This window comes from Heterodontus francisci, chromosome 23, assembly GCF_036365525.1.
Source record: "Heterodontus francisci isolate sHetFra1 chromosome 23, sHetFra1.hap1, whole genome shotgun sequence".
In the NCBI taxonomy this organism is placed as follows: Eukaryota; Metazoa; Chordata; class Chondrichthyes; order Heterodontiformes; family Heterodontidae; genus Heterodontus; species Heterodontus francisci.
In genome coordinates, this window is record NC_090393.1 from 6,293,331 (window position 1) to 6,321,234 (window position 27,904).

The 27,904-nt window shown below is 44.0% G+C and overlaps 2 protein-coding genes across 9 annotated transcripts in view; both read left to right on the top strand.

Annotated features, from left to right (window-relative positions):
- The window catches only part of noc4l (nucleolar complex associated 4 homolog), a 41,219-nt gene extending 39,113 nt beyond the window's left edge, over positions 1-2,106 (top strand). For all 3 annotated transcript variants that reach the window (XM_068054619.1, XM_068054621.1, XM_068054620.1), the window contains one exon: positions 1,841-2,106. In XM_068054619.1, coding sequence (XP_067910720.1) covers positions 1,841-1,957 — 117 coding nt within the window. In that variant the 3' untranslated portion in view covers positions 1,958-2,106. The remainder of the gene's footprint in view (positions 1-1,840) is intronic.
- Positions 2,107-3,797: 1,691 nt separating this feature from the next.
- LOC137382958 (chemerin-like receptor 1) lies at positions 3,798-25,586 on the top strand. 6 transcript variants are annotated; one of them, XM_068055535.1, is made up of 2 exons: positions 3,798-3,839; positions 24,414-25,586. In XM_068055535.1, the coding sequence occupies exons 1-2, from the start codon at positions 3,833-3,835 to the stop codon at positions 25,418-25,420; spliced, it is 1,014 nt and encodes a 337-aa protein (XP_067911636.1). In that variant the 5' UTR covers positions 3,798-3,832; the 3' UTR covers positions 25,421-25,586. The 6 variants fall into 6 exon arrangements, with proteins under 6 accessions (XP_067911636.1, XP_067911638.1, XP_067911639.1 ...); XM_068055537.1 differs by lacking the exon at positions 3,798-3,839 and adding an exon at positions 16,985-17,069; XM_068055538.1 differs by lacking the exon at positions 3,798-3,839 and adding an exon at positions 19,291-19,366.
- The last annotated feature ends 2,318 nt before the right edge of the window (positions 25,587-27,904 follow it).

Sequence of the window (27,904 nt, forward strand, 5' to 3'; positions counted from 1 at the left end):
GTGGGGCAGTGGGATTAGTTTGGGATTGATACAGGGCTATGTGAAGAGTGGGGCAGTGGGATTAGTTTTGGATTGAGGCAGCAGAAAGCTGGCATGAGCATGATGGGCCAAATGGCCTCTTGTGCTGTAAACATCTATGGTTCATTTATCTTCCTTTGGCAGACTCCATACAGGTGGACAATTCTACATCTGCACCTAACAACTTTATACTTAATGAAATGTTACCTCTTTGCAATTTGTTTTCAATGGAAAGGATTTTTTAAAGGAGAGAGGAATGAGAAAATAGTCTGATTGATAAACACGGTCTGCACTCACTGTAGTGGAAACAGTAACACTTTTGTGGCTTCAATGGGTTGCGTAGAATGTTAATAGTATTTGAATGATGCACAGAGCAGCAGTGTTTACTCATATCGGTATTTCAAAAGCATATGTGGGTTTCTTTAGCTTCCCTTTCCCCCAGCCTCAGAGATGCTTCTGATTCCTGCTGAGCCCATACACACTGGCTGTGCTGATGATGTGGTTAAGAGCTGGGCATGCTCACTATCATTGGCTACAGGCCCTGACTGAGAAGCAATATAGTGCCTTTCACATAGTAAAATGCCCCAAGGCATTGGTGGTGGAGGGAGTGAATGCTTGTGGATGGGGTGCCAATCAAGCGGGTTGCTTTGTTCTGGATGGTGTCGAGCTTCTTGAGGGTTGTTGGAGCTGCACCCATCCAGGCAAGTGGAGAGTATTCCATCACACTCCTGACTTGTGCCTTGTAGATGGTGGACAGGCTTTGGGGAGTCAGGAGGTGAGTTACTCGCCACAGAATTCCCAGCCTCTGACCTGCTCTTGTAGCCACGGTATTTATATGGCTACTCCGGTTCAGTTTCACTAGTGAAAGGATCGAGAACGAGAGGGCACAGATTTAAGTATTTGGTAAGAGAAGCAAAAGTGACATGAGGAAGAACTTTTTCATGCAGCGAGTGGTTAAGGTCTGGAACGTGCTACCTGAGAATGTGGTGGAGGCAGGTTCAATTGAAGCTTTCAAAAGGGAATTAGACTGTAATATGAAAGGGAAGAATGTGCAGGGTCATGGGGGAAGTGGAACTGAGAGAATTGCTTGTTTGTAGAGCCGGTGCGGACACGATGGGCCGAAAGGCCTCCTTCTGCATTGTAAAAATTCTGAGAGTGCCCACCTCTAAGGAAGAGAAGGATATGCTGATAGGATGAGATGAAGAGGGATCGGGAGGAGGCTCACGTGCAACATAAATGACAGCATGGACACGTTGGGTTGAATGGCCTGTTTGTGTGCTGGAGGCTCGACATAACTCGATAAACCATATCACAATTTTAGCTGGTATATGGAAAGTGAATTAGTAGCATTAGGAACTGCAGTAGCTGTTCAGCCCCTCATCAGTACATTTAAACTTTACAAATTAACACCAAAATCCAGTCATTTATATATAATGGCTCAATTCACCAAAGCAATTTCATTGTTCAGGCAGAATTCACCAAAGAAGAGAAGCCAAAGGCATGGCCGCACATGGTGGCGGGATTAAAATTGGGGGAAGCGCAAGAGGCCAGAACTGGAGGAATGCAGAGATCTCATAGGGTTGTACAGCTTGCATTTAACATAGGAAAACATGCCAAAGTACTTCACAAGGAAGAAGCAAAATGTGTGCCAAAGCCAAGTGTGCAGAGGAGTGACCAAAAGACTGGGTTAAAGAGGGTCTTTTAATAGGAGAGGGAGGGGGAGGGAATTCTAGAGCTCGGGGGCCTGTACAGCTGGAAATTCAAGGGAGAGATTACACCATCTTCAGTTCTCTCAATCTTCTGTATTTGTTTTTTTAAACAGCTTTTTGAGAAGGAACCAAAGAAGAGAGAGAAATCTGTCCCCATGGAGTTTGAGCCAGCTGAGGGGTTACTGAGCAGGAAGAATGATCTGGTTACACTCCATTGGTCTTTGGAGTAAAAGTCGCTACAAGAGCACGAAATATTTCATTGGCTGTAAAGATTAAAAATGCAACAGGAATATCTGATGTAATTTTCTTTGTGGTTCTAATGTTCAGTTTTCTTGCAGTTACAGTCCTCACTTATTTTTTATTAAAAAGCTTTGTTTTAGGTCTGTGGCTAATATAGAAAATCATTACGGTGTTATTTGAGTTTCTGTGGTTTGAATGGGTTGGGTAGGAGGGGTGATTGAACATCGAGGAGATCAGACCATAATATGTAACCATTGTGTGCGCACAAATAATGGAGTCAAGTTGCTGATGTGGTGGATGGTGTTAATGGTTTCTTTCTTTTGTGACGTCCATCAGAAGAGGGGCGCATGGGGAAGAAGAGCTATCACTAAGCGTCAGGCACAGGAGGATCCCACTCCATCAGTCATTAAATGTCATTCAGGGAGCGCCCACCTCTAAGGAAGAGAAGGGTATGCTGATAGGGGGAGATGAAGAGGGGCTGGGAGGAGGCTCATGCACGACATAAATGACAGCATGGACACGTTGGGCTGAATGGCCTGTTTGTGTGCTGGAGACTCGATGTAACTCGATAAACCATATCACAATTTTAGTTGGTATATGGAAAGTGAATTAGTAGCATTAGGAACTGCAGTAGTTATGCAGCCCCTCATCAGTACGTTTAAACTCTACAAATGAGCACCAAAATCCAATCATTTATATATAATGGCACAATTCAGCAAAGCAGTTTCATTGTTCAGGCAGAATTCAGTTAATTCTATTCAATTCATGCAGGGATAGTGATCAGAATCTGAATATTTCCCTTTCTACCCAGTGTTACGACCAACCACTCCAGTCAAAGCCCCCAGTCAAAATATACGATTCTGATTTTTGATTGTGGTGGGAGAAACGCACTGTTAATTCAATCCTGTCCCTCAACAGATTGCCAAACATATTTTTAAACTTTCCAAATTAAAGACCCAGCCAAATTGTACCAACTATTATCCCTCCCCCACCCCCCCCCCCCCAAAATGAGGCTAACCAAACAAATTAACTCTTTAATTAAAAACGAAATTCTTAAACAATATGAAGACATAAATAACATTTAAAATAGAAAAAAATAGAGTCCTTTCAAATTTACAGTCCGATGTTGGTTGACGTCCTCACAGCCGTCCGATGGGGAAAAAAGGTTCTTCAACAGTAGAACAGTCCGTAGTCTAATTCCAGCAGTAAGTGATGCTTTCCTTCTCCAGCGATGAATTTCAACAATTAACGACTTGCAATCACTTTTAAAATGAATCAATTTGGTTTTAGAATTTTTGAGGGATAAAAGATTGTCGCAATCTAACTTCCCTTCCTTCACTTTAAATTATCAGAGATCGCTGTTTGGGCTTGACTTTTTTTGAATTTTGACATAATAAATAAGTAGACTAAATTCTCTTCCTTCCATTGAAATGGGCTGAGAGCTCTTCTTTCAGGTGCTAATGCACAGCTGTCTGTCTGTACTCTGTTAGAACAGCTGTCTGCACTATAAGCCAGTTCAAAATTAAATTGTAACAAATGTATCTTTCGATGCTCAGTCCGAGTGGCTGTATCCAAGGCAATGAGAATGCACCTTATCGGTAACTCCTGAGGCCTGCTTGTTCTTAAAGCAGTACTGATACTTTGCTGTCTCTGAATGGCCTGGTTCTAATTTATGCCCTCCCTGTTCTGGGCTCCCCTCCGCCAGAGGAAACAAATGGAGAAGTTTTTAAATGCAGAAAAGAAACAGTTCCTGTTACGATACAAGTTTGGTGAGGGAGTTCAGTGAAGGGGGGAAGGAGATGCTCCTTTTGTCTACTTCTATCACCCTCCAGTATTTGGTTCTTGCTTTGGTGCATTGGAAGGAGATGTTTGGTGAGTACCTGGTAAGCTATTCTACTTATAATAAATAGCCTGTAAAGTTAAGGTATGGCAGGGCAGCTCAGCTGAGCGGAGTATACAATCTGTGGCATGTGGGAAGTCATGGATGCACCATGCGTCCTAGACAAAGACATCTGCAGGAAGTGTCACTGGTTGCACAGCTTGAGCTCCAGGTTTCGGAACTCGAGTGGTGGCTGGAGTCACTGTTGTGCATTCGCAAGGCAAAGAACTACGTGGATAGCATGTTTAGGGAGGTGGTCACACCACAGGTTAGGAGCATGCAGGCAGTTGGGGAATGGGTGACTGCCTAGCAGTGTAAGAGAACCAGGAAGGTAGCGCAAGAGTCCCCTGAGATGATCTCGCTTGCTAATCGGTTTTCCATTTTGATTACTGGTGAGGGTGATTGTTCCTCAGAGGAGTGCAGTCAGAGCCAAGTTTGTGGCACCAGAGGTGGCTCAGCTGCATAGAAGGGGAGGAAGAAGAGTAGAAGAGCAGTAGTGATAGGGGATTTGTTAGGGGAACTGACAGGCATTTCTGCAGCCATAGACAGGACTCCAGGATGGTGTGTTGCCTCCTTGGTGCCAGGGTCAAGGATGTCACGGAATGGCTACAGGATATTCTTCTGGGGGAGGGTGAACAGCCAGAGGTCGTGGTCCACGTTGGCACCAATGACATAGGGAGGAAGGGGGATGAGGTCCTGAAAGCAGATTTTAGGGAGCTGGGAAGGTGATTGAAAAGCGGGACCTCAAAAGCAGTAATCTCAGGATTACTCCCAGTCCCACATGTCAGTGAGCATATGAATAGAAGGATTGATTGATTGAACATGTGGCTGGAGAATTGGTGTAGGAGGGAGGGCATCAGATTTCTGAGGCATTGGGACCGGTTCTGGAGCAGGTGGGACCTGTACAAGGTGGACGGGTTGCATCTTAGCAGGACTGGGACTAATCTCCTCACAGGGAGATTTGCTAGTGCTTTTGGGGAGGGTTTAAACTAGATTGGCAGGGGGATGGGAATCTGAGAGGGAGCTCAGATTGGAGGGAAACAAAACTGGTAACTTGTCTGGGGTGTGGAAACCAGGAGCAAATATCGGAGAGAAATACCAAGGTGCACAGAATACTGGGGGCAATAGATAGCACTAGAGTAGGGAATTGTTAGTTATTAGGTGGGGTCAGAGTAAGGGAGAAAGTAATGACGTCTAAATCAGGGTTAATGTGCATGTGTGTGAATGCACGGAGTATGGTTAATAAGACTGGTGAGGTATCGGCACAGATTGCCATGTAGAAATGTGATGTTGTGGCTATAACAAGCGCAGGACTGGGTGTTAAATATTCCTGGATACAAGTTGTTCAGGAAAGATAGGAAAGGGAACAAAGGGGGAGGGGTGGTGGTATTGATTAAGGAGAGCATTGCAGTGCTGGAGAAAAAGGAAGGCCCAGAGAGGTCATGGAAAGAATCAATTTGGCTAGAGCTAAGGAACAAAAAGGTGCAGTTACATTGCTCAGTGTTGACTATAGGCCACCAGCAAGTGGGAAGGATGTGGAGGAACAAATTTGCAAGGAAATTACAGAGAGGTGCAAAAATTATAGAGTAGTTATAATGGGGGACTTTAATTATCCAAACATAGACTGGGATAATAGTAGTGTAAAGGGCAGTGAGGGGCAAGAGTTCCTAGAGTTCCTAGAGTGTGTTCAGGAAAATTTTCTATAACAGTATGTTGCTAGTCCAATGAGAAAGGAGGCACTGCTAGACCTGGTTCTTGGGAATGAGGTGGGCCAAGTGGATCAAGTATCAGCAGGAGAACATTTAGGGGATAGTGATCATTGTATCATAAGGTTTAGGCTGACTATGGAAAAGGACAAAGAGCAATCCAGGGTAAGAATAATTAACTGGGGGAAGGCCAACTTCAATGGGGTAAGAATGGAACTGGGGTGAATAAATTGGAGTCAAAAGTTGGCAGGAAAACCAGTAGATTAACAATGGGCTACCTTCAAAGAAGAGATAGTTTGGGCAGGGTCAAGGTATGTTCCCGCAAAGGGGAAAAGTAGGGAAAACAAATCCCTGGATGACCAAAGAGGTAGAGATTAAGATAAAGATGAAAAATTATGCTTATGACAGATGCCAGGGAGAAAATATTATTGAGAACCAGGCTGAATATAGAAGGACCAGAGGGGAAGTGAAAAAGCCAAAAAAGAGAAGCAAAGAGAGAGCATGATAAGAGACTGGCAGCTACCATTAAAGGAAATCCCAAAGATTTCTATAGGCATATAAGTAATAAGAGGGTGGTAAAAGGAGGAGCGGGGCCGATTAGGGACCAGAAAGGGGATTTACACATGGAGGCGTAGGGCATAGCTGATGTATTAAATGAATACTTTGTATCTGTCATTACCAAGGAAGAAGATGCAACCAAGGCAATGTTGAAAGAGGAGGTAAGTCAGGCACTTTTTTTAAATTCATTTATGGGATGTGGGCGTCACTGGCCAGGCCAGCATTAATTGCCCAACCCTAATTGCCCTTGAGAAGGTGGTGGTGAGCTGCCTTCTTGAACCGCTGCAGTCCATGTGGGGTAGGTACACCCACAGTGCTGTTAGGAAGGGAGTTCTAGGATTTTGACACAGCGACAGTGAAGGAATGGCGATATAGTTCCAGGTCAGGATGGTGTGTGACTTGGATGGCAACTTGCAGGTGGTGGTGTTCCCATGTATTTGCTGCCCTTGTCCTTGTTGGCAGAGTTTGCGGGTTTGGAAGGTGCTGTCTAAGGAGCCTTGGTACGTTGCTGCAGTGCATCTTGTAGATGGTACACACTGCTGCCACTGTGCTGGAGGGAGAGAATGTTTGTAGATGGGGTGCCAATCAAGCGGGCTGCTTTGTCCTGGATGGTGTCGAGCTTCTTGAATGTTGTTGGAGCTGCACCCATCCAGGCAAGTGGAGAGTATTCCATCACACTCCTGACTTGTGCCTTGTAGATGGTGGACAGGCTTTGGGGAGTCAGGGGGTGAGTTACTTGCCTCAAGATTCCTAGCCTCTGACCTGCTCTTGTAGCCACGGTATTGATGTGGCTACTCCAGTTCAGTTTCTGGTTAATGGTAACCCCCAGGATGTTGATAGTGGTGGATTCAGCGATGGTAATGCCATTGTATGTCACAGGGAGATGGTTAGATTCTCTCTTGTTGAAGATGGTCATTGCCTGGCACTTGTGTGGCGTGAATGTTACTTGCCACTTATCAGCCCAAGCCTGGATATTGTCCAGGTCTTGCTGCATTTCTACACAGACTGCTTCAGTATCTGCGGAGTCGCGAATGGTGCTGAACATTGTGCAATCATCAGTGAACATCCCCACTTCTGACCTTATGATTGAAGGAAGGTCATTGATGAAGCAGCTGAAGATGGTTGGGCCTAGGACACTACCCTGAGGAACTCCTGCAGTGATGTCCTGGAGCTCAGATGATTGACCTCCAACAACCACAACCATCTTCCTTTGTGCTAGGTATGACTCTAGCCAGCAGAGGGTTTTGCCCCTGATTCCCATTGACCTCAGTTTTGCTCGGGCTCCTTGATGCCATACTCGGTCAAATGCTACCTTGATGTCAAGGGCAGTCACTCTCACCTCACCTCTTGAGTTCAGCTCTTTTGTCCATGTTTGAACCAAGGCTCTAATGAGGTCAGGATTTGAGTGGCCCTGGCAGAACCCAAACTGAGCTTCACTGAGCAGGTTATTGCAAAGCAAGTGCTGCTTGATGGCACTGTTGATGACACCTTCCATCACTTTACTGATGATTGAGAGTAGGCCAATGGGGCGGTAATTGGCCGGGTTGGACTTGTCCTGCTTTTCGTGTACAGGACATACCTGGGCAATTTTCCACATTGCAGGGTAGATGTCAGTGTTGTAGCTGTACTGGAACAGCTTGGCTAGGGGCGCGGCAAGTTCTGGAGCACAAGTCTTCAGTACTATTGCCGGAATATTGTCAGGGCCCATAGCTTTTGCAGTATCCAGTGCCTTCAGTTGTTCCTTGATATCACGTGGAGTGAATCAAATTGGCTGAAGTCTGGCATCTGTGATGCTGGGGACTTCAGTAGGAGGCCAAGATGGATCATCAACTCGGCACTTCTGGCTGAAGATTGTTGCAAATGCTTCAGCCTTATCTTTCGCACTGATGTGCTGGGCTCCTCCATCATTGAGGATGGGGATATTTGTGGAGCCACCTCCTCCATTTAGTTGTTTAATTGTCCACCACTATTCACGGCTGGATGTGGCAGGACTGCAGAGCTTAGATCTGATCCGTTGGTTATGGGATCGCTTAGCTTTGTCTATCGCATGCTGCTTACGCATTTTGGCACGCAGATAGTCCTGTGTTGTAGCTTCACCAGGTTGGCACCTCATTTTGAGGTATGCCTGGTGCTGCTCCTGGCATTCCCTCCTGCACTCTTCATTGAACCAGGGTTGGTCTCCTGGCTTGACGGTAATGGTAGAGTAGGGGATATGCCAGGCCATGAGGTTACAGATTGTGGTTGAGTACAATTCTCTCGAAGGGTTTAAAATTGATAAAGAGGATGTATTAGATAGGCTGTCTGTACTTAAACTGGATAAGACACCAGGATCAGATGAGATGCTTCCAAGGATACTAAGGGAAGTGAGGGTGGAAATTGCAGAGGCACTGGCCATAATTTTTCAGTTTTCCTTAGACTTGGGGTTGGTGCCAGAGGACTGGAGAAATGCAAATGTTGCATCCTTGTTCAAAAAAGGGTATAAAGATAAGCCCAGCAACTACATATCAGTCAGTTTAACTTTGGTGGTGGTGAAGCTTCTAGAAAAAATAATTCAGGACAGAATTAATAGTTACATGGACAAATGCATGTTAATTAAGGAAAGCCAGCATGGATTTCCTAAGGGAAAATCATGTTTAACTACCTTTCTGGACTTTTTTGAGGAGGTAACAGAGGGTTGATGAGGGCAATGCTGTTGATGTGGTGTACATGGACTTTCTAAAGGCATTTGATACAGTGCCACACAACAAACTTGTGAGCAAGGTTATAGCTCGTGGAATAAAAGGGACGGTAGCAACATGGATATGAAATTGTCTGAGTGACAGGAAACGAAGAGTAGTGGTTAATGGGTGTTTTTTGGGCTGGAGGAAGGTTTGTAGTGGAGTTCCCCAGGGTTCAGTGTTGGGTCCCTTGCTTTTCCTGATATATATAAATGGCCTAGACCTTGGTGTACAGGGCACAATTTCAAAGTTTGCAGATGATAGAAAACCTGGAAGCATTGTGAACTGTGAGGGGGAATAGTGTGGAATTGTAAAAGGACATAGACATGTTGGTGGAATGGGCAGACAGGTGGCAGATGAAGTTCAATGCAGAGAAATGTGAAGTGATTCATTTTGGTAGGAAGAACATGTTTAGACAATATAAAATAAAGGGTACAATTCTAAAGGGGGTGCAGGAGCAAAGGGACCTAGGTGAATATGTGCATAAGTCATTGAAGGTGGCAGGACAGGTTGAGCGAGCAGTTAATAAAGCAAACAGTATCCTGGGCTTTATTAATAGGGGCATAGAGTACAAGAGCAAGGAGGTTATGTTGAACTTGTATAAGACACTAGTTCGGCCTCAGCTGGAGTATTGTGTCCAGTTCTGGGCGCCACACGTTAGGAAAAGACGTGGGGGCACTGGAGAGAGTACAGAAAAGATTCACGAGAATGGTTCCAGGGATGAGGAACCTCAGGTATGAAGATAGATTGGAGAAGTTAGGGCTGTTTTCCTTGGAGAAGAGAAGGCTGAGAGGTGATTTGATAGAGGTATTCAAAATCATGAGGGGTCTGGACAGAGTAGATAGAGAGAAACTGTTTCCACTTGTGAAAGGATCGAGAACGAGAGGGCGCAGATTTAGAGTAACCTGAGGAAAAACTTTTTTCACGCAGCGAGTGGTTAAGGTCTGGAATGCACTGCCTGAGAACGTGGCGGAGGCAGGTTCAATTGAAGCATTCAAAAGGGAATTAGACAGTTATATGAAAAGGAAGAATGTGCAGGGTTACAGGGAGAAGACGGGAATGGAACTGAGGGAATTGCTCTTTCAGAGTTGCAGGCACGATGGGCCGAATTGCCGTCTTCTGCACAGTAATGATTCTGTGATTTTGAGTTTCACTGTAACACCACTGTAGTTCTCATTTGAATGCTGTTTGTTTCTAGATGACTATAGGGAGGGCACTCAGTGTCTGATGAGAAGTCTTAATTTGTGGGAGAGTTCCCAGCTGATCGAGTCCTTGACCAGTAATTTCTCCTGGTGTCCTTCCAATCTCCCACTGTGACCGCAACAGAAATGGCCATTTACACGCCTTCTCCAGGGTTGCCACATCAACATGGTGCATGTCCAGAATACTGGAGAATCTTACAGCAAAGAATGAGAGGAAAGTACCGGAGATGAGAAATTTTACTCTGAGAGTTGTTGTGATCTGGAATGCGGTGGAAACAGATTCAATAGTAACCTTTGAAAGGGAATTGGATAAATATCGAAAGAGAAGATTTTGCAAGATGATGGGGAAAGAGCAGGGGGAGTGGAACTAATTGGATAGCGCTTTCAAGGAACCGGCACAGACATGATGGGCTGAATGGTCTCATGCTGTATTATTCCAACTGTGATTTGGACTATCGTGCCTGTGCTGGTTCGTGAAAGAAATATCCAATCTGTCCCACCCCTTGCTATTTCCCCATGGTCCTGTAAATGTTTCCTTTTCAAGTATTTATCCAATTCCCTTTTGCAAGTTACTATTGAATCTGCTTCCACCGCCCTTTCAGGCAGTGCAAATTCTGCACCCCAATATCTCCCATCACTGTTTTTTAAAAATCAAGTCCAATTCCATTTTAGTTTCTAAACAACCTAATGACAAAATATCAGGAGTTAACTTTTTCTTAATATAACCTTCTAAGTATTGGCTATCAATATAGAATTTCTGGTTTGATGGTCTGTGGTTTTTGTGGGATGTGAGCTGGCACCTCTTGGGCACTCTCATTTTATCTCATTCAACATTTGATGTAAGATTATGATAACATCCACCTTGTCAAGTGGTTTAAAAATGGGTTGTGGTTGTCTTGATGGCGCTTGTTACTTTGCTTTCTCTTCCTCCCTTTACCACCTCATGCCAATTTAAAACTCAAGCACAATGTTATTGCGAAACAATTTCAGCCCAGCAGCAAAGCTAAAAATGATGAAATGTGAATTGGACTTTGAGGCCTGAACTGGCTCCAAAACAGATTGTGATTCCTTCTTCAAGGCGGTGTTATGACCAGGTGAGAAAGGGGTCTGGGGCACCCCCTCTCAGCCTCTTCCTAGTTTGGCCATAACAGGGTTTAATTTTTAAAACACTGTGTTTTAGTTTCACTCTCAGTGAGTCCTTGCTCACTGCTCTCTAATTGTAATGGCAAAGAAATAACCAAACAGGTTTTTCTCAGATTTAAACAAGAAAGGTGTAAGTGTATTAACCTTAAACTCTAATTCAGTTACAACTAATAAAAATACATGGCGCGACCACGCTAGCATGTATACACAATAAACACACACGCAAATAGAGACAGAGGAGGAGAAAGAGGGGAAAGGTTTGAAGTAATAGCTGAAGTTCAGTTATTGGTTTTCAGTTGGACGTAAAGTTTTTGATTGAAGTTAAGTCTTGCAGTTTTCATTGGGGCCCAGTGTTTCGCTGGTCTTCTGTCTTGGGGCTTAAGTTACTTCCGTGGGTCCCTGGAACTTTGTGTGAGAGAGAGAGAGATAGGGAGAGACCTTCCTTCTCTTTTGTCTTCAAATTGCAGTCTGTTCCCAAACTATCCCTTTCTGTGAGGCACAATTCAAACAACCCCAGGTTGCCCAGCAGGTTAGTCATGTGACTAGCATCTTATTTGGAACAGTCGCTCCTGCGAGGTTTGTGGATTCCCTCCAACTTACTAGACACTCTCAGTGGTGGGGGATCGGGGCGGTGGTGGGGGGGGGGGGGGGGGGGGGTGTGGTGGTGGTGGTGGAATGCAGACTCTTACACGTTCAATGTCTCTTGATCATCACTATTGACAAAAGTCCATCTGGCTAACTGAATCAGGGAGCAGTCCCATTGTCTTCTTCAGGCAACTGTCTTTTAGAATGCAAATGTGCAGCCGTGTTTTCAGCCACTGTTGTGGTCTTTTTAAACAAGTTATTTCAAGTCCAGTAACAGTTCAAAAATAATGTTCCATTTGATGAAATTAATATGTCTCATTTTGGCAGGTGTGGTTTCCATCACAGTGGTCTCAGTTGGCTTCAGTTCAGATAGGCTCCTGACTCCAGATTCAGCTGATATTCAAACTATAAGTGCAATGGCAGTACAGTGAAATGATCAAAGTTGCTTTAAAACTTTAATGGCAGAATTGATTTAACAGTTCAGGATAGTTGCCCTCAATCACATTTAAAAATTAATTCAAAGCACATCTTATAAAGTTGGAGGCAGTTGCTCTTCCACTTGCAACATTATGTATGAATGACACACACAATTGTAGAGGATGTCTGGCTCCCAATGAGGGTGGTTTGACAATAATTTTTTGAAGTAGTTTTCACCTTCAAAAGAATTGGGGCCTGACATGCCATGGGTAAGGTGAATAATGAAACTGGAAAAATTAGCACGATGGTTGAAAACTAGTTTTTGTTTCCCTTTACACCTCAGGCTCAGTTACTGACTGAATAAACTACCGACCCATTGAGGAAGAGATTCTAGTAATTTTTTTATATAAAAACATAACCCTAGCTGTGCTCACACAGACCAGTCAATAAACATAGGTGTAGTAAAACATTCTGCCCCCTTGTCCATAGATCGATAGTTTAGTGAGGGCTTGTGCACTATCACGAATTCCTGCTCCTTTGATAATCTAATAAAGGCTGGCGTAGACTGACTGGCCTGTTTCCTAGCTGTAAATCCTATAATAATGTTGCTTGAGTAGGGTTCAGCACAGCAGTTACCAAGCCGCATACCAAATTCCCCTGGCTGCTTTGCATTTGGAGCAGAACTTGCTTTACCTTAGATAACATTAAAAGGTGCTGCTGACTTGATAAATCTGTTGGTTTCAGTTGATTTACAGACTGCAGAGTTGCAAAGCCAATTCCAATAACAGATTGCATTTCTATTATCCCTTTAATGTAGTAAAATGTTCCAAGGCCATGTTTGTGTCCAAACATAGACAAAAGAGCTGAATTCTACAGTTGAGATGAGAGTGATTGCTTTTGATATCAAGGCTGCATTTGACTGAGTGTGGCATCAAGGAGCTCTAGCAAAATTAAAGTCAATGGGAAGACTCTCCAATGGTTGGAGTCATCCCTAACACAAAAGGATGATGGTTGTGGTTGTTGGAGATCAATCATCCCAGGACATCACTACAGGAGTTCCTCAGGGCAGTACCCTAGGTCCAACCATCTTCAGCTGCTTCGTCAATGACCTTCCCTTCATCATAAGGTCAGAAGTGGGGATGTTCGCTGACGATTGCACAATATTCAGCACCATTCGCAACTCCGCAGGTACTGAAGCAGTCCGTGTAGAAATGCAGCAAGACCTGGACAATATCCAGGCTTAGGCTGACAAGTGGCAAGTAACATTCATGCCACATAAGTGCCAGACAATGACCATCTCCAACAAGAGAGAATCTAACCATGACGTTCAATGGCATTACCATTGGTGAATCGCCCAATATCAACATCCTGAGGGTTACCAATGACCAGAAATTTAACTGAACCAGCCATATAAATAATGTGGCTACAAGAACAGGCTGGGAATTCTGTGGCGGGTAACTCATCTCCTGTCTCCCCAAAGCCTGTCCACCATCTATAAGGCACAAGTCAGGAGTGTGATGGAATACTCTCCACTTGCCTGGATTGGTGCAGCTCCAACAACATTCAGGAAGCACGACAACATCCAGAAGAAAGCAGCCCGCTTGATTGGCACCCCATCCACAAACATTCACTCCCTCCACCACTGACACACAATGGCAGCAGTGTGTACCATCTACAAATTGCACCGTTCCTTCACTGTCACTGGGTCAAAATCCCGGGGATCTCCCTCCCTAACAGCACTGTGGGTGAACCTACTCCCCAAGGACTACAGAGAACAAAGAACAGTACAGCACAGGAACAGGCCATTCGGTCCTCCAAGCCTGCGCTGATCTTGATGCCTGCCTAAACTAACACCTTCTGCACTTCCGGGGCCCATATCCCTCTATTCCCTTCCTATTCATGTATTTGTCAAGATGTCTCTTAAACGTCGCTATCGTATCTGCTTCCACCACCTCCCCTGGCAGCAGGTTCCAGGCACTCACCACCCTCTGTGTAAAAAACTTGCCTCGCACATCCCCTCTAAACTTTGTCCCTCGCACCTTAAACCTATGTCCCCTAGTAACTGACTCTTACACCCTGGGAAAAAGCTTCTGACTATCCACTCTGTCCATGCCGCTCATAACTTTGTAAACCTCTATCATGTCGCCCCTCCACCTCCGTCGTTCCAGTGAAAACAATCCGAGTTTATCCAACCTCTCCTCATAGCTAATGCCCTCCAGACCAGGCAACATCCTGGTAAACCTCCTCTGTACCCTCTCCAAAGCCTCCACGTCCTTCTGGTAGTGTGGCGACCAGAATTGCACGCAATATTCTAAGTGTGGCCTAACTAAGGTTCTGTACAGCTGCAACATGACTTGCCAATTTTTATACTCTATGCCCTGACCGATGAAGGCAAGCATGCCGTATGCCTTCTTGACTACCTTATCCACCTGCGTTGCCACTTTCAGTGACCTGTGGACCTGTACGCCCAGATCTCTCTGCCTGTCAATACTCCGAAGGGTTCTGCATTTATGTATACCTCCCACCTGCATTAGACCTTCCAAAATGCATTACCTCACATTTGTCCGAATTAAACTCCATCTGCCATTTCTCCGCCCAAGTCTCCAACCGATCTATATCCTGCTGTATCCTCTGACAATCCTCATCATTATCCGCAACTCCACCAACCTTTGTGTCGTCCGCAAACTTACTAATCAGACCAGCCAAATTTTCCTCCAGATCATTTATATATACTACAAACAGCAAAGGTCCCAGCACTGATCCCTGCGGAACACCACTAGTCACATCCCTCCATTCAGAAAAACACCCATCCACTGCTACCCTCTGTCTTCTGTGACCGAGCCAGTTCTGTATCCATCTTGCCAGCTCACCTCTGATCCCGTGTGACTTCACCTTTTGTACCAGTCTGCCATGCGGGACCTTGTCAAAGGCTTTACTAAAGTCCATATAGATAACATCCACTGCCCTTCCTTTATCAATCATCTTTGTCACTTCCTCAAAAAACTCAATCAAATTAGTAAGACACGACCTCCCCTTCACAAAACCATGCTGTCTCTCGCTAATAAGTTTGTTTGTTTCCAAATGGGAGTAAATCCTGTCCCGAATAATCCTCTCTAATAGTTTCCCTGCCACTGATGTAAGGCTCACCAGCCTATAATTTCCTGGATTATCCTTACCACCCTTCTTAAACAAAGGCACAACATTGGCTATTCTCCAGTCCTCTGGGACCTCACCTGTCGCCAATGAGGATGCAAAGATTTCTGTCAAGGCCCCAGCAATTTCTTCCCTTGCCTCCCTCAGTATTCTAGGGTAGATCCCTGGTTACCCTCTTGCTCTTTATATATGTATAAAAAGCCTTGGGATTTTCCTAATCCTGTTTGCCAATGACTTTTCATGACCCCTTTTAGACCTCCTAACTCCTTGCTTAAGTTCCTTCCTACTGTCTTTATATTCTTCAAGTGCTTCATCTGTTCCTAGCCTTACAGTCCTTACAAATGCTTCCTTTTTCTTTTTGACTAGGCTCACAATATCCCGTGTTATCCAACCTTCCCGAAACTTGCCAAACTTGTCTTTCTTCCTCACAGGAACATGCTGGTCCTGGATTCTAATCAGCTGACGTTTGAAAGACTCCCACATGTCAGATGTTTATTTACCTTCAAACAGCCGCCCCCAATCAAAATTCTTCAGTTCCTGCCTAATTTTGTTATAATTAGCCTTCCCCCAATTTAGCACCTTCACCCGAGGACTACTCTTATCCTTATCCACAAGTACCTTAAAACTTATGGAATTATGGTCACTGCTCCCGAAATGCTCCCCCACTGAAACTTCGACCACCTGGCCGGGCTCATTCCCTAGTTGGACTATCTACATACTGTTTCAAGAAGCCCTCCTGGATGCTCCTCACAAATTCTGCCCCATCCAAGCCCCTAGCACTAAGTGATACCCAGTCAATATCGGGGAAGTTAAAATCACCCACCACCACAACCCTGTTACCTTTACATCTTTCCAAAATCTGTCCACATATCTGCTCCTCTACCTCCCGCTGGCTGTTGGGAGGCCTGTAGTAAACCCCCAACATCGTGACTGCACCCTTCCTATTCCTGAGCTCCAACCATATTGCCTCGCTGCATGACCCCTCCGAGGTGTCCTCCCGCAGTACAGCTGTGATATTCTCCTTAACCAGTAATGCAACTCCCCCACCCCTTTTACATCCCCCTCTATCCCGCCTGAAGCTTCTAAAGCCTGGAACATTTAGCTGCCAATCCTGCCCTTCCCTCAACCAAGTCTCTGTAATAGCAACACCATCATAGTTCCAAGTACTAATCCAAGCTCTAAGTTCATGTGCCTTACCCGTTATACTTCTCGCATTGAAACAAATACACTTCAGACCACCAGTCCTGCTGTGCTCAGCAACATCTCCCTGCCTGCTCTTCCTCTTAGTCCTACAGGCCTTATTTACTATGTCCTCCTCATTTATTTCACTAGCTGTCCTACTGCTCTGGTTCCCACCTCCCTGCCACACTAGTTTAAACCCTCCCGAGTGACGCTAGCAAACTTGCAGCCAGGATATTAGTGCCCCTCCAGTTTAGATGCAACCCGTCCTTCTTGTACAGGTCCCATCTGTCTCTGAGGTTTAAAAAGGAAGCTGACTACCACCTTCTCAAGGTCAATTAGGGATGGGCAACAAGTGCCAGTGACGCTCACATCGTATGAACGAATAAAAAAGACCAAAAAAACCCACATTAATGGTTTCCTGTCACCTGTGGTTCAGAGGTTTAGCTGCTAGAAATATATTTTGCAGACCGAGTGAATGAGTTGTTTCCTTCTCCGGGGGCTTGAACCTTTACATAATAGATCCTTCGGCTCACAATCTGCTATTTTCACCATTTGACTCTGTAAGTCTGAGTTTTGTCTTTTATTCATCTATGTGAAGAAGAAAGAATTTCTGCATTTTAAGTCATTGTCTGAAATTCTGTATTTCAATGGTTCAAATCCTGGCTGAGATTTGTTGGAATTTGTCAGCAATTGGTGAGGGAGGGCTGACAGTTCTACCTGGGATAGCACAGTGGAGAGGGAAGAGGAGGGGAGAGGAGAGGTGGGGAGGAGAGGAGAGGGAGGGGAGGGGAGGGGAGGAGAGCGGCGGGTGGGAGAGGAGAGGAGAGCGGCGGGTGGGAGAGGAGAGGATGGCCCTGCCACTGGCACTCAGAACCCAAGGAAAGTGAAAGGCTGTGAGTGGGTGGCAGAGAACTAGGCAAGGAGAGGACACAGAGAGAGTTGTAAAAGATGATCCATTCTGGGAGGTGGAGGTGAGCCAGAGATGACTGGGGTGAGTGAGACTGTGTACGGGATATGGCGTTGGTGATGGAGATTGGGAGTCGGGGTTTGGGTGTGGTGAGGACAGCCAGAAGAGCTTTGGAGAAGTGGAGCCAGGAGTGTGGATGAGGGTTCTGAGGGTTTCAGCAGCAGTGGGAGTGAGATCGCGGTAGAGTTTGACAATGTTACGCAGGTAGAATTAGATGGTTTTGATGATGGAATGGAAAAGAGATATGAAGCTCAGCTTAGAGCAGAACAGGACAGCGAATTGGGCGTTCAGCCTCTGTGAGGAGAGAAAGAGAAAGGGAGAGAGAGAGGGAAAGGGGGAATCCTTCTTGTGAGAAATGAGCCTGTATAGAACATCCTTAATGATAAATCCTTCCTAATAGTATTTATCTTCTGTTTCCAACAGTTCTGTAGCCTGGCTACTGCAATATTAATTATTATGCAGTTCCGATATATTATTTTAGAATTATTCAAATGACACCCAGTATGAGACATTTAAATTCTAATTGAAAATGTAATACTCCATTTGGAGGGAGAGCCCGAACACTTACTCAAGGATTCTTCAGATCTTAATAACAATTTTAAATGATCCGCAAAACTGATTTCAGACGAGACAATTCTGTTCTTTGCAGTAAGAATTCAAATTCAAAGCTTCCTCCCTCGGGCAGGGACAATCTGATGTGATCAGTCCATTATTTAGTGACAGATATTAAATTTACTTGCCTGTTATATGGTATTTTTGGACAATTCAATTGCTGTATTTTTTTTAAGGTCGATGGTTTTGTCCAGGGAGTTTTCTTGCCGAGACTTTTGTCTTTAATTCTCTGTTCTAGTCTTATCCTGCATGTCAACTCCCAGAACTGCAAAATAAATGGACATGTCCTGCTTACTGGGACACTGTAAATGGCCAACAGATAATGTGTTTCTTCACTTCTGTCTGAGAATGCGCAATGGTCACTAACTGGAAAATGTGTGCTTTAGCTCACTTACAATCAACAACAACAACAACTTGCATTTATCTGGTACCTTTAATGTGATAAAAACATCCCAAGGTGCTTCACAGGAGTGAAATCAGACAAGATTTGACACTAAGCCACATAAGGAGATATTAGGACAGATACCAAAAGCTTGATCAGAGATGTAGGTTTTAAGGAGCATCTCAATGGAGGAGAGAGAGATGGAAAGATTTAGGGAGGGAATTCGAAAGGTTTGGGCCCAGACAGTTGAAGACATGACGGCCAATGGGTGGGTGATGGAAATTGGGGAAGCACAAGAGTCCTGAATTGGAGAAGCGCAGAGATCTTGGAGGGTTGAAGGGCTGGAAGAGGTAGAGAGCAGGGAGGGCAAGGTGGGATTGAACATGAGGGTGAGAATTTTAAAATTAAGGGGTGGCTGGACCAAGAACCAACGTACGTCAAAGCTGGCGGTGATGAGTGAACGGAACTTGGTGCGAGTTAGGCTCCTGGCAACAGAGTTTTGGCTGAGCTGAAATTTACAGAAGGTGGAAGATGAGAGGCTGGGCAGACAGCATTGGAATAGTCAGTTGTTTTCATACTCCTCATCTCCCTCTTCTCCCTCAACTCACTCTCCTTCCTCCTGCCCCATTCCATTTCCTTTTCCCCAGTCCAATAATCAAGTGAAAACGGATTGCTGCTTCAGCTGTATCTGTACAAACAACTCAGGGGGTTTCAGAAAAAATACTCCAGCATTTTCTCCAAGACTCTCAGTAGCTTGTGAGTTGTTACCAGCTCTGCAAAGCGGGACAGACACAATGGGGAAGAAAAGGCAAGAAATAATGTTCTGAGTACAACCCTTTTTCAGAACCAAAACTGAAAGATAAGCAAGTTTTTCAGCAGAACTGGAAACAAATAAGGTTAGTGAAACTGAAAGAAATGATCGATATCTCGAGCTCCCAACCTTCTGCCAGATTGTGGTTTTGGCAACAGCAGCAGGATGGTAACCAGCAACTTTAAGCAGGATTTGTGGATGAAAGTGTAGTTGGCAAAGATTGCCGCTGAGTGAACAGTCAATGTGAGGATGTCATTTTCAACTCATTATTGGAAACACGTCATTATATTCAACATGCGGTCGTGCACATGGGTAAGACAGATCAGGGCTCAGTTGCCTCTGAGTCAGAAGGTTGTCATTCAAGCCCCCACTCTAGAGTCTTGAGAACAACATCCTGAGTTGATGCTCCAGTGTAGCACTGAGGGAGCGCTGCACTGTCAGAGGGTCAGTACAGAGGGAGTGCTGCACTGTCAGAGGGTCAGTACAGAGGGAGTGCTGCACTGTCAGAGGGTCAGTACAGAGGGAGCGCTGAACCGTCAGAGGGTCAGTACTGAGGGAGTGCTGCACGGTCAGAGGGTAAGTACTGAGGGAGTGCTGCACGGTCAGAGGGTCAGTACTGAGGGAGTGCTGCACTGTCAGAGGGTCAGTACAGAGGGAGTGCTGCACTGTCAGAGGGTCAGTACAGAGGGAGCGCTGTACCGTCAGAGAGTCAGTACAGAGGAAGCGCTGAACTGTCAGAGGGTCAGTACTGAGGGAGTGCTGCACGGTCAGAGGGTCAGTACTGAGGGAGTGCTGCACTGTCAGAGGGTCAGTACTGAGGGAGTGCTGCACTGTCAGAGGGTCAGTACTGAGGGAGTGCTGCACTGTCAGAGGGTCAGTACTGAGCGAGTGTTCAAGATCCCATGATATAGTAGTTATCCAATTCTCGTTTTAAACTACTGAATCAGCTTCGCCGCCCTTTCAGTCAGCACATTCCAGATCATAGTAGCTCTGTAAAAAAAAAAAATCTTCTCATCTCCCTGTACATATACAGATGTACTCACACACAAACTCACACACACACACACATGGATGTGCATACACACAAGGACTCAAACATTTGAGGCTGTAATGGTTGCTGATATTGTTAGTTAGGACACTACAGATGCATATCATAGCATGCTTAACATATTAAAATGACTTGAATTGTAAAAAATAGGCTTAATCCTACTGCGAATGAGGACATGAAATTTAAGGAGTTTTTCCATTCTATTCCATACAGGTGAAGAATTTGATAATCAGTGTGTGAGCACAATTACTCTTTCTACAAGGTGAACTTAAAATAACATTTATAAAATCAAACCTCTCAATCTACCTTTAAGGCAGTTCACACTGTTCCCTGAGAGTGATCTGGTTGTACTTAAAAGTTAAACTGAGCATCTGCTTCAGAATGATTGCTAATAACCTTTGCCTTATCGGTGCAATACACAGACAGTCTCACAAGTAGCTGAAATCTTAAGATAAGTGTGAGGAAGTAAAACTACATTAAACTCAAGCAACCGTTAGTTGGTGGTTAGAGATGTGTGGGAATCTGCACAAAAGGGTGATTCATTTGTTGTGTTTTGCTTTTCCCAGGCTAAACATTTTACACAGTTTTACTCACATTTTCTACCACTATCGAATATGACTCTCATTTCATACCTTTCTTTAAACGTTTGCTTCAAGTGCAGTGTAGCAGGGGCATGCAGTCTGCGTCTTGAAGTTATGGCCCTTTCTCTATTTGTGATGGACTGTCAGTGCGTATGAGTGACTCAATCTTGTGCGAGTGGAGTCTGTCTTTATTCTGAGGCCGTGTTACTCTCCGCACCACAGCTGCTTGTCTTGGTGGATGTTTTGTCATGACAGAAATTATTTACAGATCTTAAAGAAACTGAGTGCTACTGGAAACAATAACTTGCATTAGTGTCTTTTATAATCGCAGGATGTCCCAAAGCGTTTATCACAGCCAGTTCATTATTCTGAAGCAGCGTTACTATAAATTAGGCAAACACGGCAGCCAATCTGTATGCAGCAAGCTGCTAAAAAACATGGATGAGATATTTGACCAGATAATCTGTTGTTTGATGGGGTTGGTTGAGGGATAAATGTTGGCTGGAATACAGGGAGATCCCCTTTTGAATAGTGCTGTGGGTCAGTTACGTCCACTTGAGAGAGAGAGAGAGAGAGGGAGAGCAGACAAGGCTTCAGTTTAGCATCTCACCCAAAAGGACAAGGCTTGCAGTTTGCTGACAGGCAATTTGCCAACTTAGGAATGGTACAGTCTCCAGGGTGTGAAGGTTGTAAGTGGGAGGTTGGGTTAAGGTACGTTGGGTAACTGATTCTGCAGTTGCTGTTTGTTGACTGTAAATTTTAAGAACATTTATGATATCACTAGACACAAAGACTAAGCCAAGTCTTTCCCAATGACGGGATTGACTAACTCTTCATCCAACTTATGTTACCACTGATTTGGGAGCACTTGATGTTGACACTGGGTACAAAATATTCCACTCCCCGTTACTGACATCCCACACTTTGAATTTGAGAATGAGCAGGAAAATAAACTTTGAAAGTAAGAGTTTGAATCAGAATAATTCGGTAATAATGCTGATGTGCAGAAATACAACAGTAAGCATGTGCAAGAATGGAATATTTTCTCTGAGGCCCCTGAGTGGTTGTACAGATACAACTGAAGCAGAAATCCAGTTTCACCTCATTATTGGGAGGGGGGAGGGGGGGGGAGAAAAAGAAGGGGGCAGGAGAGAGGTGACGGGACCAAGCGAGATGAGGAAGAAAAGATCAAAAGCCTCATCCATCGCTGTCCTGGCTGACCTCCGTAAACTCGAGCTCATCCAAACCTCTGATTCCGAATCTTAATTTGTACCATGTCCAGCTCACCCTTTGCCCCCGTGCTCACTGACGTACATTGGCTCCAGGTCTAGCAACAACTCTGGTTTAAAATCCTCACCGTCATGTTCAAATCTCTCCATGGCCTTGCCCCTCCCTACTTCTGTAACTTCATCTAGCCCTAAAACCCTCCAAAATCTCTGTGCTTCTTCAATTCTCACCTTTGAACATCCCCGATATTAATCTCTCCACCATTGGCGGCCGTGCCTTCAGCTGCCTGGGCCCTAAGCTCTGGAATTCCCTCCCTAAACCTTTCTGCCTCTCTCTCCTTCTTTCAGATGCTCCTTGAAACCTACCTCTTTGACCAAGCTTTTGGTCACCTGCCCGAATATCTCTTTAATAAAATCAGAAAATATTTGAAATACTCGGAAGGTCGGGTAGGATCCGTGGAGAGAGAAACAGAGTTAACATTTCAGGGATATATATTGGCTGGGACACCAGGGAGAATCCCTGCTCTTCTGGTAGATAGTGTTGTAGGATCCATTCCATCCACCTGAGAGGGCAGGCAGAACCTTGGTTTAAAATTCCATCCAAAAGATGACACCTCTGACAGTGCAGCACTCCCTCAGTACCACACTGGGAGTGTCAGCCTGGATTATGTGCTCAAGTTTCTGGAGTGGGACTTGAACACACCACAACTGACACTTGGAAGAAGATACCTAGAAACAAAGATAACACAACTATAGTTAGTTTATAATCAGAACTATTACTCCCATTTTTTTGGACAGCAGCTGTTGGTAATGATTTGCCTGTTTCCATGCACACCTCCTTTTGTTTGGCCCATCTTTTGTTTCTTTACTTGTCCCATTACCATCTCCCTTCTGCCTTTCACCCGATCACAGACCTTACCTTTTGTTCTTCCATTCCCCCACCTCTGCTATCCCTGCCTCTGTACTTGCTTAAACCCTGTTACATTTCCAACATTTTCCTGTTCTGACAAAATGTCATCAACCAGAAAGGTTAACTCTGCTTCTCTCTCCACAGATGCTGCCTGACCTGCTGAGTATTTCCAGTATTTTCTGTTTTTATTTCAGATTTCCTGAAGTATTTTGTTTTTGTGAGAAGAGGGCTAGAAGGTCTTCTGCCTGGAACTGTCAGTATGCTAGTTTCCTGAACATTTTGCTGTACGTTACTTTCTCGGCGTACATGTCTCTGAGCAGCTTGTCGTAGATTCTGGTGGTCAGCTCGAGCGCATTGAAACATCAGCCTTTTTGTATTTTGCTGGTTGTGGCTTCCGTTCCATTGTCTACGCACTCGTCCTGTCTCAGCGAGGTTTTCACAAGTTTAAGGTGCTGTTAACCTTTTTGCGGGCAACTTGATGCTCAAAATGTGAGATGACATTGCCTCAGAAATGGAACATCTTGCATTCAGTACAACATCAAAGAAAGAACTTGCATTTGCATGATGCTGCTGTGTGTCTGGGTCTCACAGGCAATTGTAAGACTTCATAATACTTACAGTACAAAACTAGGCCATTCAGCCCAACTGATCATGCTGTTGATAATGGTCCGGATGAACGATCTCCCATTCTACCTAATCTCACCCTATCAGCATATCCTTCTAATCCTTTCTCCCTCATGTGTTTATCCAGTTCCCTCTTAAATGTATCGATACTATTCACCTCAACCACTCCCTGTGGTAGCGAGTTCCACATTCTCACCACTCTCTGGGTAAAGAAGTTTCTCTCGAATTCCTGACTGGATTTATTAGTGACTATCTTATATTTATGGCCCCTGGTTTTGCTCTCCCCCCACAAGTGGAAGCATTTTCCCTGCATCTACCCAATCAAACCCTTTCATAATCCTAAAGATTTCTATTAGGTCATCCCTCAGCCTTCTCTTTTCTAGAGAAAAAAGCCCTAGTCTTTTCAATCTCTCTTGATAGGTATAACCCCACACTTCAGGTATGATCCTTGTGAATCTTTATTGGACCTTCTCTACTGCCCCTATATCCTTTTGATAATAGAGACCAGAACAGTGAACAATACTTTTAAGTATTATCTAATCAAGATTCCATACAAGTTTAACATAACTTCCCTGCTTTTCAAGTCTACCCATGTAGAAATTAGCCCCAGTGCTTGTTTTTTTTAAGGCCTTATTAACCTGTGTTGCTACTGCTAGTGATTTTTCCATCCATACCCTTGTATTTGCTCCATCATTTGGTTTATTAATGTGAACTTAATGATGATGTATTGGTTTGTTTTACAGGAGGACATTATAGGTTGTTAAAGATGTCATCTGCTCCGATGTACAATTATGATGATCTGTCTAACACCACATCTTACTACTATTTTACTATGTTGGATGATGAGGAGGTGTCAATGGTCCCTCTTCTGGTTTACTGCATCATCTGCCTGCTAGGAATCTTGGGAAACGCGCTGGTCATTTGGATTGTAAGAAGTGAACGAAAGAAGACAGTCAGCATAATTTGGATCTTTAACCTATCATTGGCTGACTTCCTGTTTACAGCCATGTTGCCCTTTTCCATTGTTCAGGTGGCCCTGAAGACCCATTGGCCATTTGGTAACTTCATGTGCAAATTCCTCAGCTTCATCAACAACTTGAACATGTATACTAGTGTTTTCATACTGGCTGTGATCAGCCTGGACAGGTGTATCTCCGTCATGCTGCCTGTTTGGTCCCAGAACCATCGCACCGTTCGTTCTGCTGGTGTGGTTTCGGTGGTTGTATGGGTGTTAGCTGCAGCAGCCAGTATTCCATTTTTCCTGATCCGTGAAACTTTAGAAGATATGCTCACAGGGAACACATACTGTTTCTACGGGGAGGATACATACCGCCTCAGTACCTTAATAGTGGTGAGGTTTGTTCTGGCTTTCCTTATCCCTTTTATTACAATATCTGTCTGCTACAGCATCATCACTGTCAAGGTGAGACGCAGGTGGAGGAAAAGGTCAAACAAACCTTGCAAAATAATCATCATGATTATATCGGCGTTCTTCATTTGTTGGATACCCTTCCACCTGTTGAACATTAGACACGCTACATCTGATAAATACTTTAAAACTTGGCTCCCGTTAGTCACCAGCTTGGCCTTTGCCAACAGCTGCATCAACCCTATCCTCTACCTATTCACTGGCCATGGGCCTATCCATCATGTCAAGAAGAGGATCCAGATGGCACTGAAAGCATTACATGAGGAGATGAGCAACAGTGGATCCAGGTCTGAGACCAGGCTAAGCAGAGCCATAGTCTGAAGAATGCTTCAATGAATATTGTTAGTTCCCTGCTTCTGTGTGATGTGGCTGTGTTGTCTCTCGTTGATGTTTTGCTACATGTGCCAGTTTACTAAGCGCCCTAATGATTCATCTTTGTTTGCATGGTCTTACAAGTATTGCACAAATAAAGAAACCTTTTACTACCTTCATCAACTATCACTTGTTCAATACTCAGCCATTTGTGCCTGTCCCTCTCACACATCACTCCACCTCCTTGTTGTTATTGCTTGGTGCTCCATCTCCCAATGCTCATATGCATTTTCATATTCCTCTAACCATCTGCAACCTTATATTCCCTCTCGTGCACTTCATCCCTCTGACTCTGAGCCTTTGATGTTAGCTGTGTCTCAGTGGGTAGCACTCTCATCTCTGAGTCAGTGAGGGCAGAGGTTCAAGACATATGCCTGTGATGGAATATAGGTATAATAGGCTTAATTAGGTAGCATTTAGCTATGATTAATATATTATACCTTTTAGAGTTAAAGATTGAATGGATGGTCAGTTTTCAGAACTGACATTCCCCTTTAAGAAGGTAGAGTTAAATATTTCAAAGTCCATGTTAGAATAGAATTTCTGTTGTCAGAATTGGAAGATAAGCACAGACATTGAACTATCCTGTGTAATATCAGTAAGAGGTAGCAATAAACTTAGTTAGTTTATGGGGTTGTTGATGCAGACAAATCAGCTCCGGAGGTTGCTTTAAGGTACCATAAAAAAGGCAATTATAGAAAATGGACTTACAGGAATAAGAGGTTACATAAACACAATTATAAACATTTTGGCCGGATAAAGGCTTACAACTTCACACAAAACAGGAGGTTTCCAGTAAAAAATTAAGCGGAAATGGTAATTAAAATGTGGATTTTAAAAGGAACACAGGAAGGTCACATAACTACTGGAAGTCAGATGACACTTCAGAAATAGTATAAAAATGAGAGCTTTTGAAAGAGAAGTTTAAGGGCTTTGTGTCCTCAAACAACACTTCTCATTGCATGCCTTACTCGGTGGATTTAAGATAAAAGTTTACTTTAAATTTTGATGGATATTCTAAGATAATTTTGCTGTAATATCAGCAAGGTTAAACTTTTGGATTCAATCCAAAAGTTAGAAATAAGAATATGTGTTACATCTCAGTAATATTTGATATTGTGATATGCTTATCCACTTAAGTTTATTGCATGTTAAATTCTTTAATAAATATATAAAAGTTAATAAATTGTCTCATGTATACAACTGTATACAACTTTAAGAACCCCCTCTCTGTGTCTCTTTAAGTGGAGAGATATGTATTGAAGAGAGTTTTCTAGACCCTTATAATATCTGAGATATTTATGACTTAGCTATAATATTAAAAATAGGCTATCCAAAAGATGGTAATATTCTCTGTTGGTTTTCTTTCTTTGAGGGAAAGCTAATGCAATTCTTTGGACCCAAATAAGTGTCTGAGAATTTGTCTGGTTTGAACTTGATTAAAGGAGATTCATAGGGATGTACTCCTGATTTGGTTTAGTCCCTATAAGGGGTTAAAGTCTCAAATCACTTCAGTTGGCTCCCAATGTGGGGCTCATAAATCACTTCAGTTGGCTCCCAAAAACGTGGTCTTGTTGTTAACAGAATCCTGTACTTATCTGTTAGTCTTTAATGTATATTTTAGATTTGTAAGTACAGAAGGAATGTTTTCTGTCCGTTGTATTAAGACCCCGATTTAAGAATCTGGAGATGGAAAACTCTTGATCGCGGTCTGTGGATCTTAAATCAGAACTCCCTCATTCTACTTTTGAGGTTTGGGAATTTCCTTTAAAGTTCCCTTTAAATTCCACTTGAGATTTGGTCCTGACACAGTTTAAATCCTGATTGAGATTTGGTCCTGACACAGTTTAAGTATGCTGAAGCTGCAGCATTACAGTATGCTTTAGAAAAGGCAGACCCTATTAAGCCCGCATTATTTTGTAGTGACTATTGTAAACAGTCTTACAATCAAGACCTTGTGTTCTGGGAGCAAACAGGTTTTACCAATCATAAAGGTAAACTCATAAAACACAAGTCGTTGTGGGAAGATATTCTTCATTTGTGAAAGGAGAAATGTAATTGTCAGGTAATTCATGTACCCAGGCATACCACTGGTTCAGTACATTCAAAGGGCAACAGTTTTGTAGATGGACAGGCAAAACATTCAGTCTGCATGACATCCCCTCGAGAGGGGCCTGCCATAGTTAATGTAATCATCAGGGCAGAACGGGCAGCTAATCAGGATGAGGAACTGATTCAGCTATTAGACCCAACGAAAGAGAATCCAAAAGAATATCCATCAAGGTATTTCTGTTCGGAGACCCTGACTGGTATTGTACAGGTTAAGTTGCCCAAGGGTGTCCAGAAAGTACCCCTGAATCACAAACGAGAACAGCTTGTAAAAGAAGCTCATGGGGGTATAGGTCAGGCACATAGCAGTGCCCGAACAACATT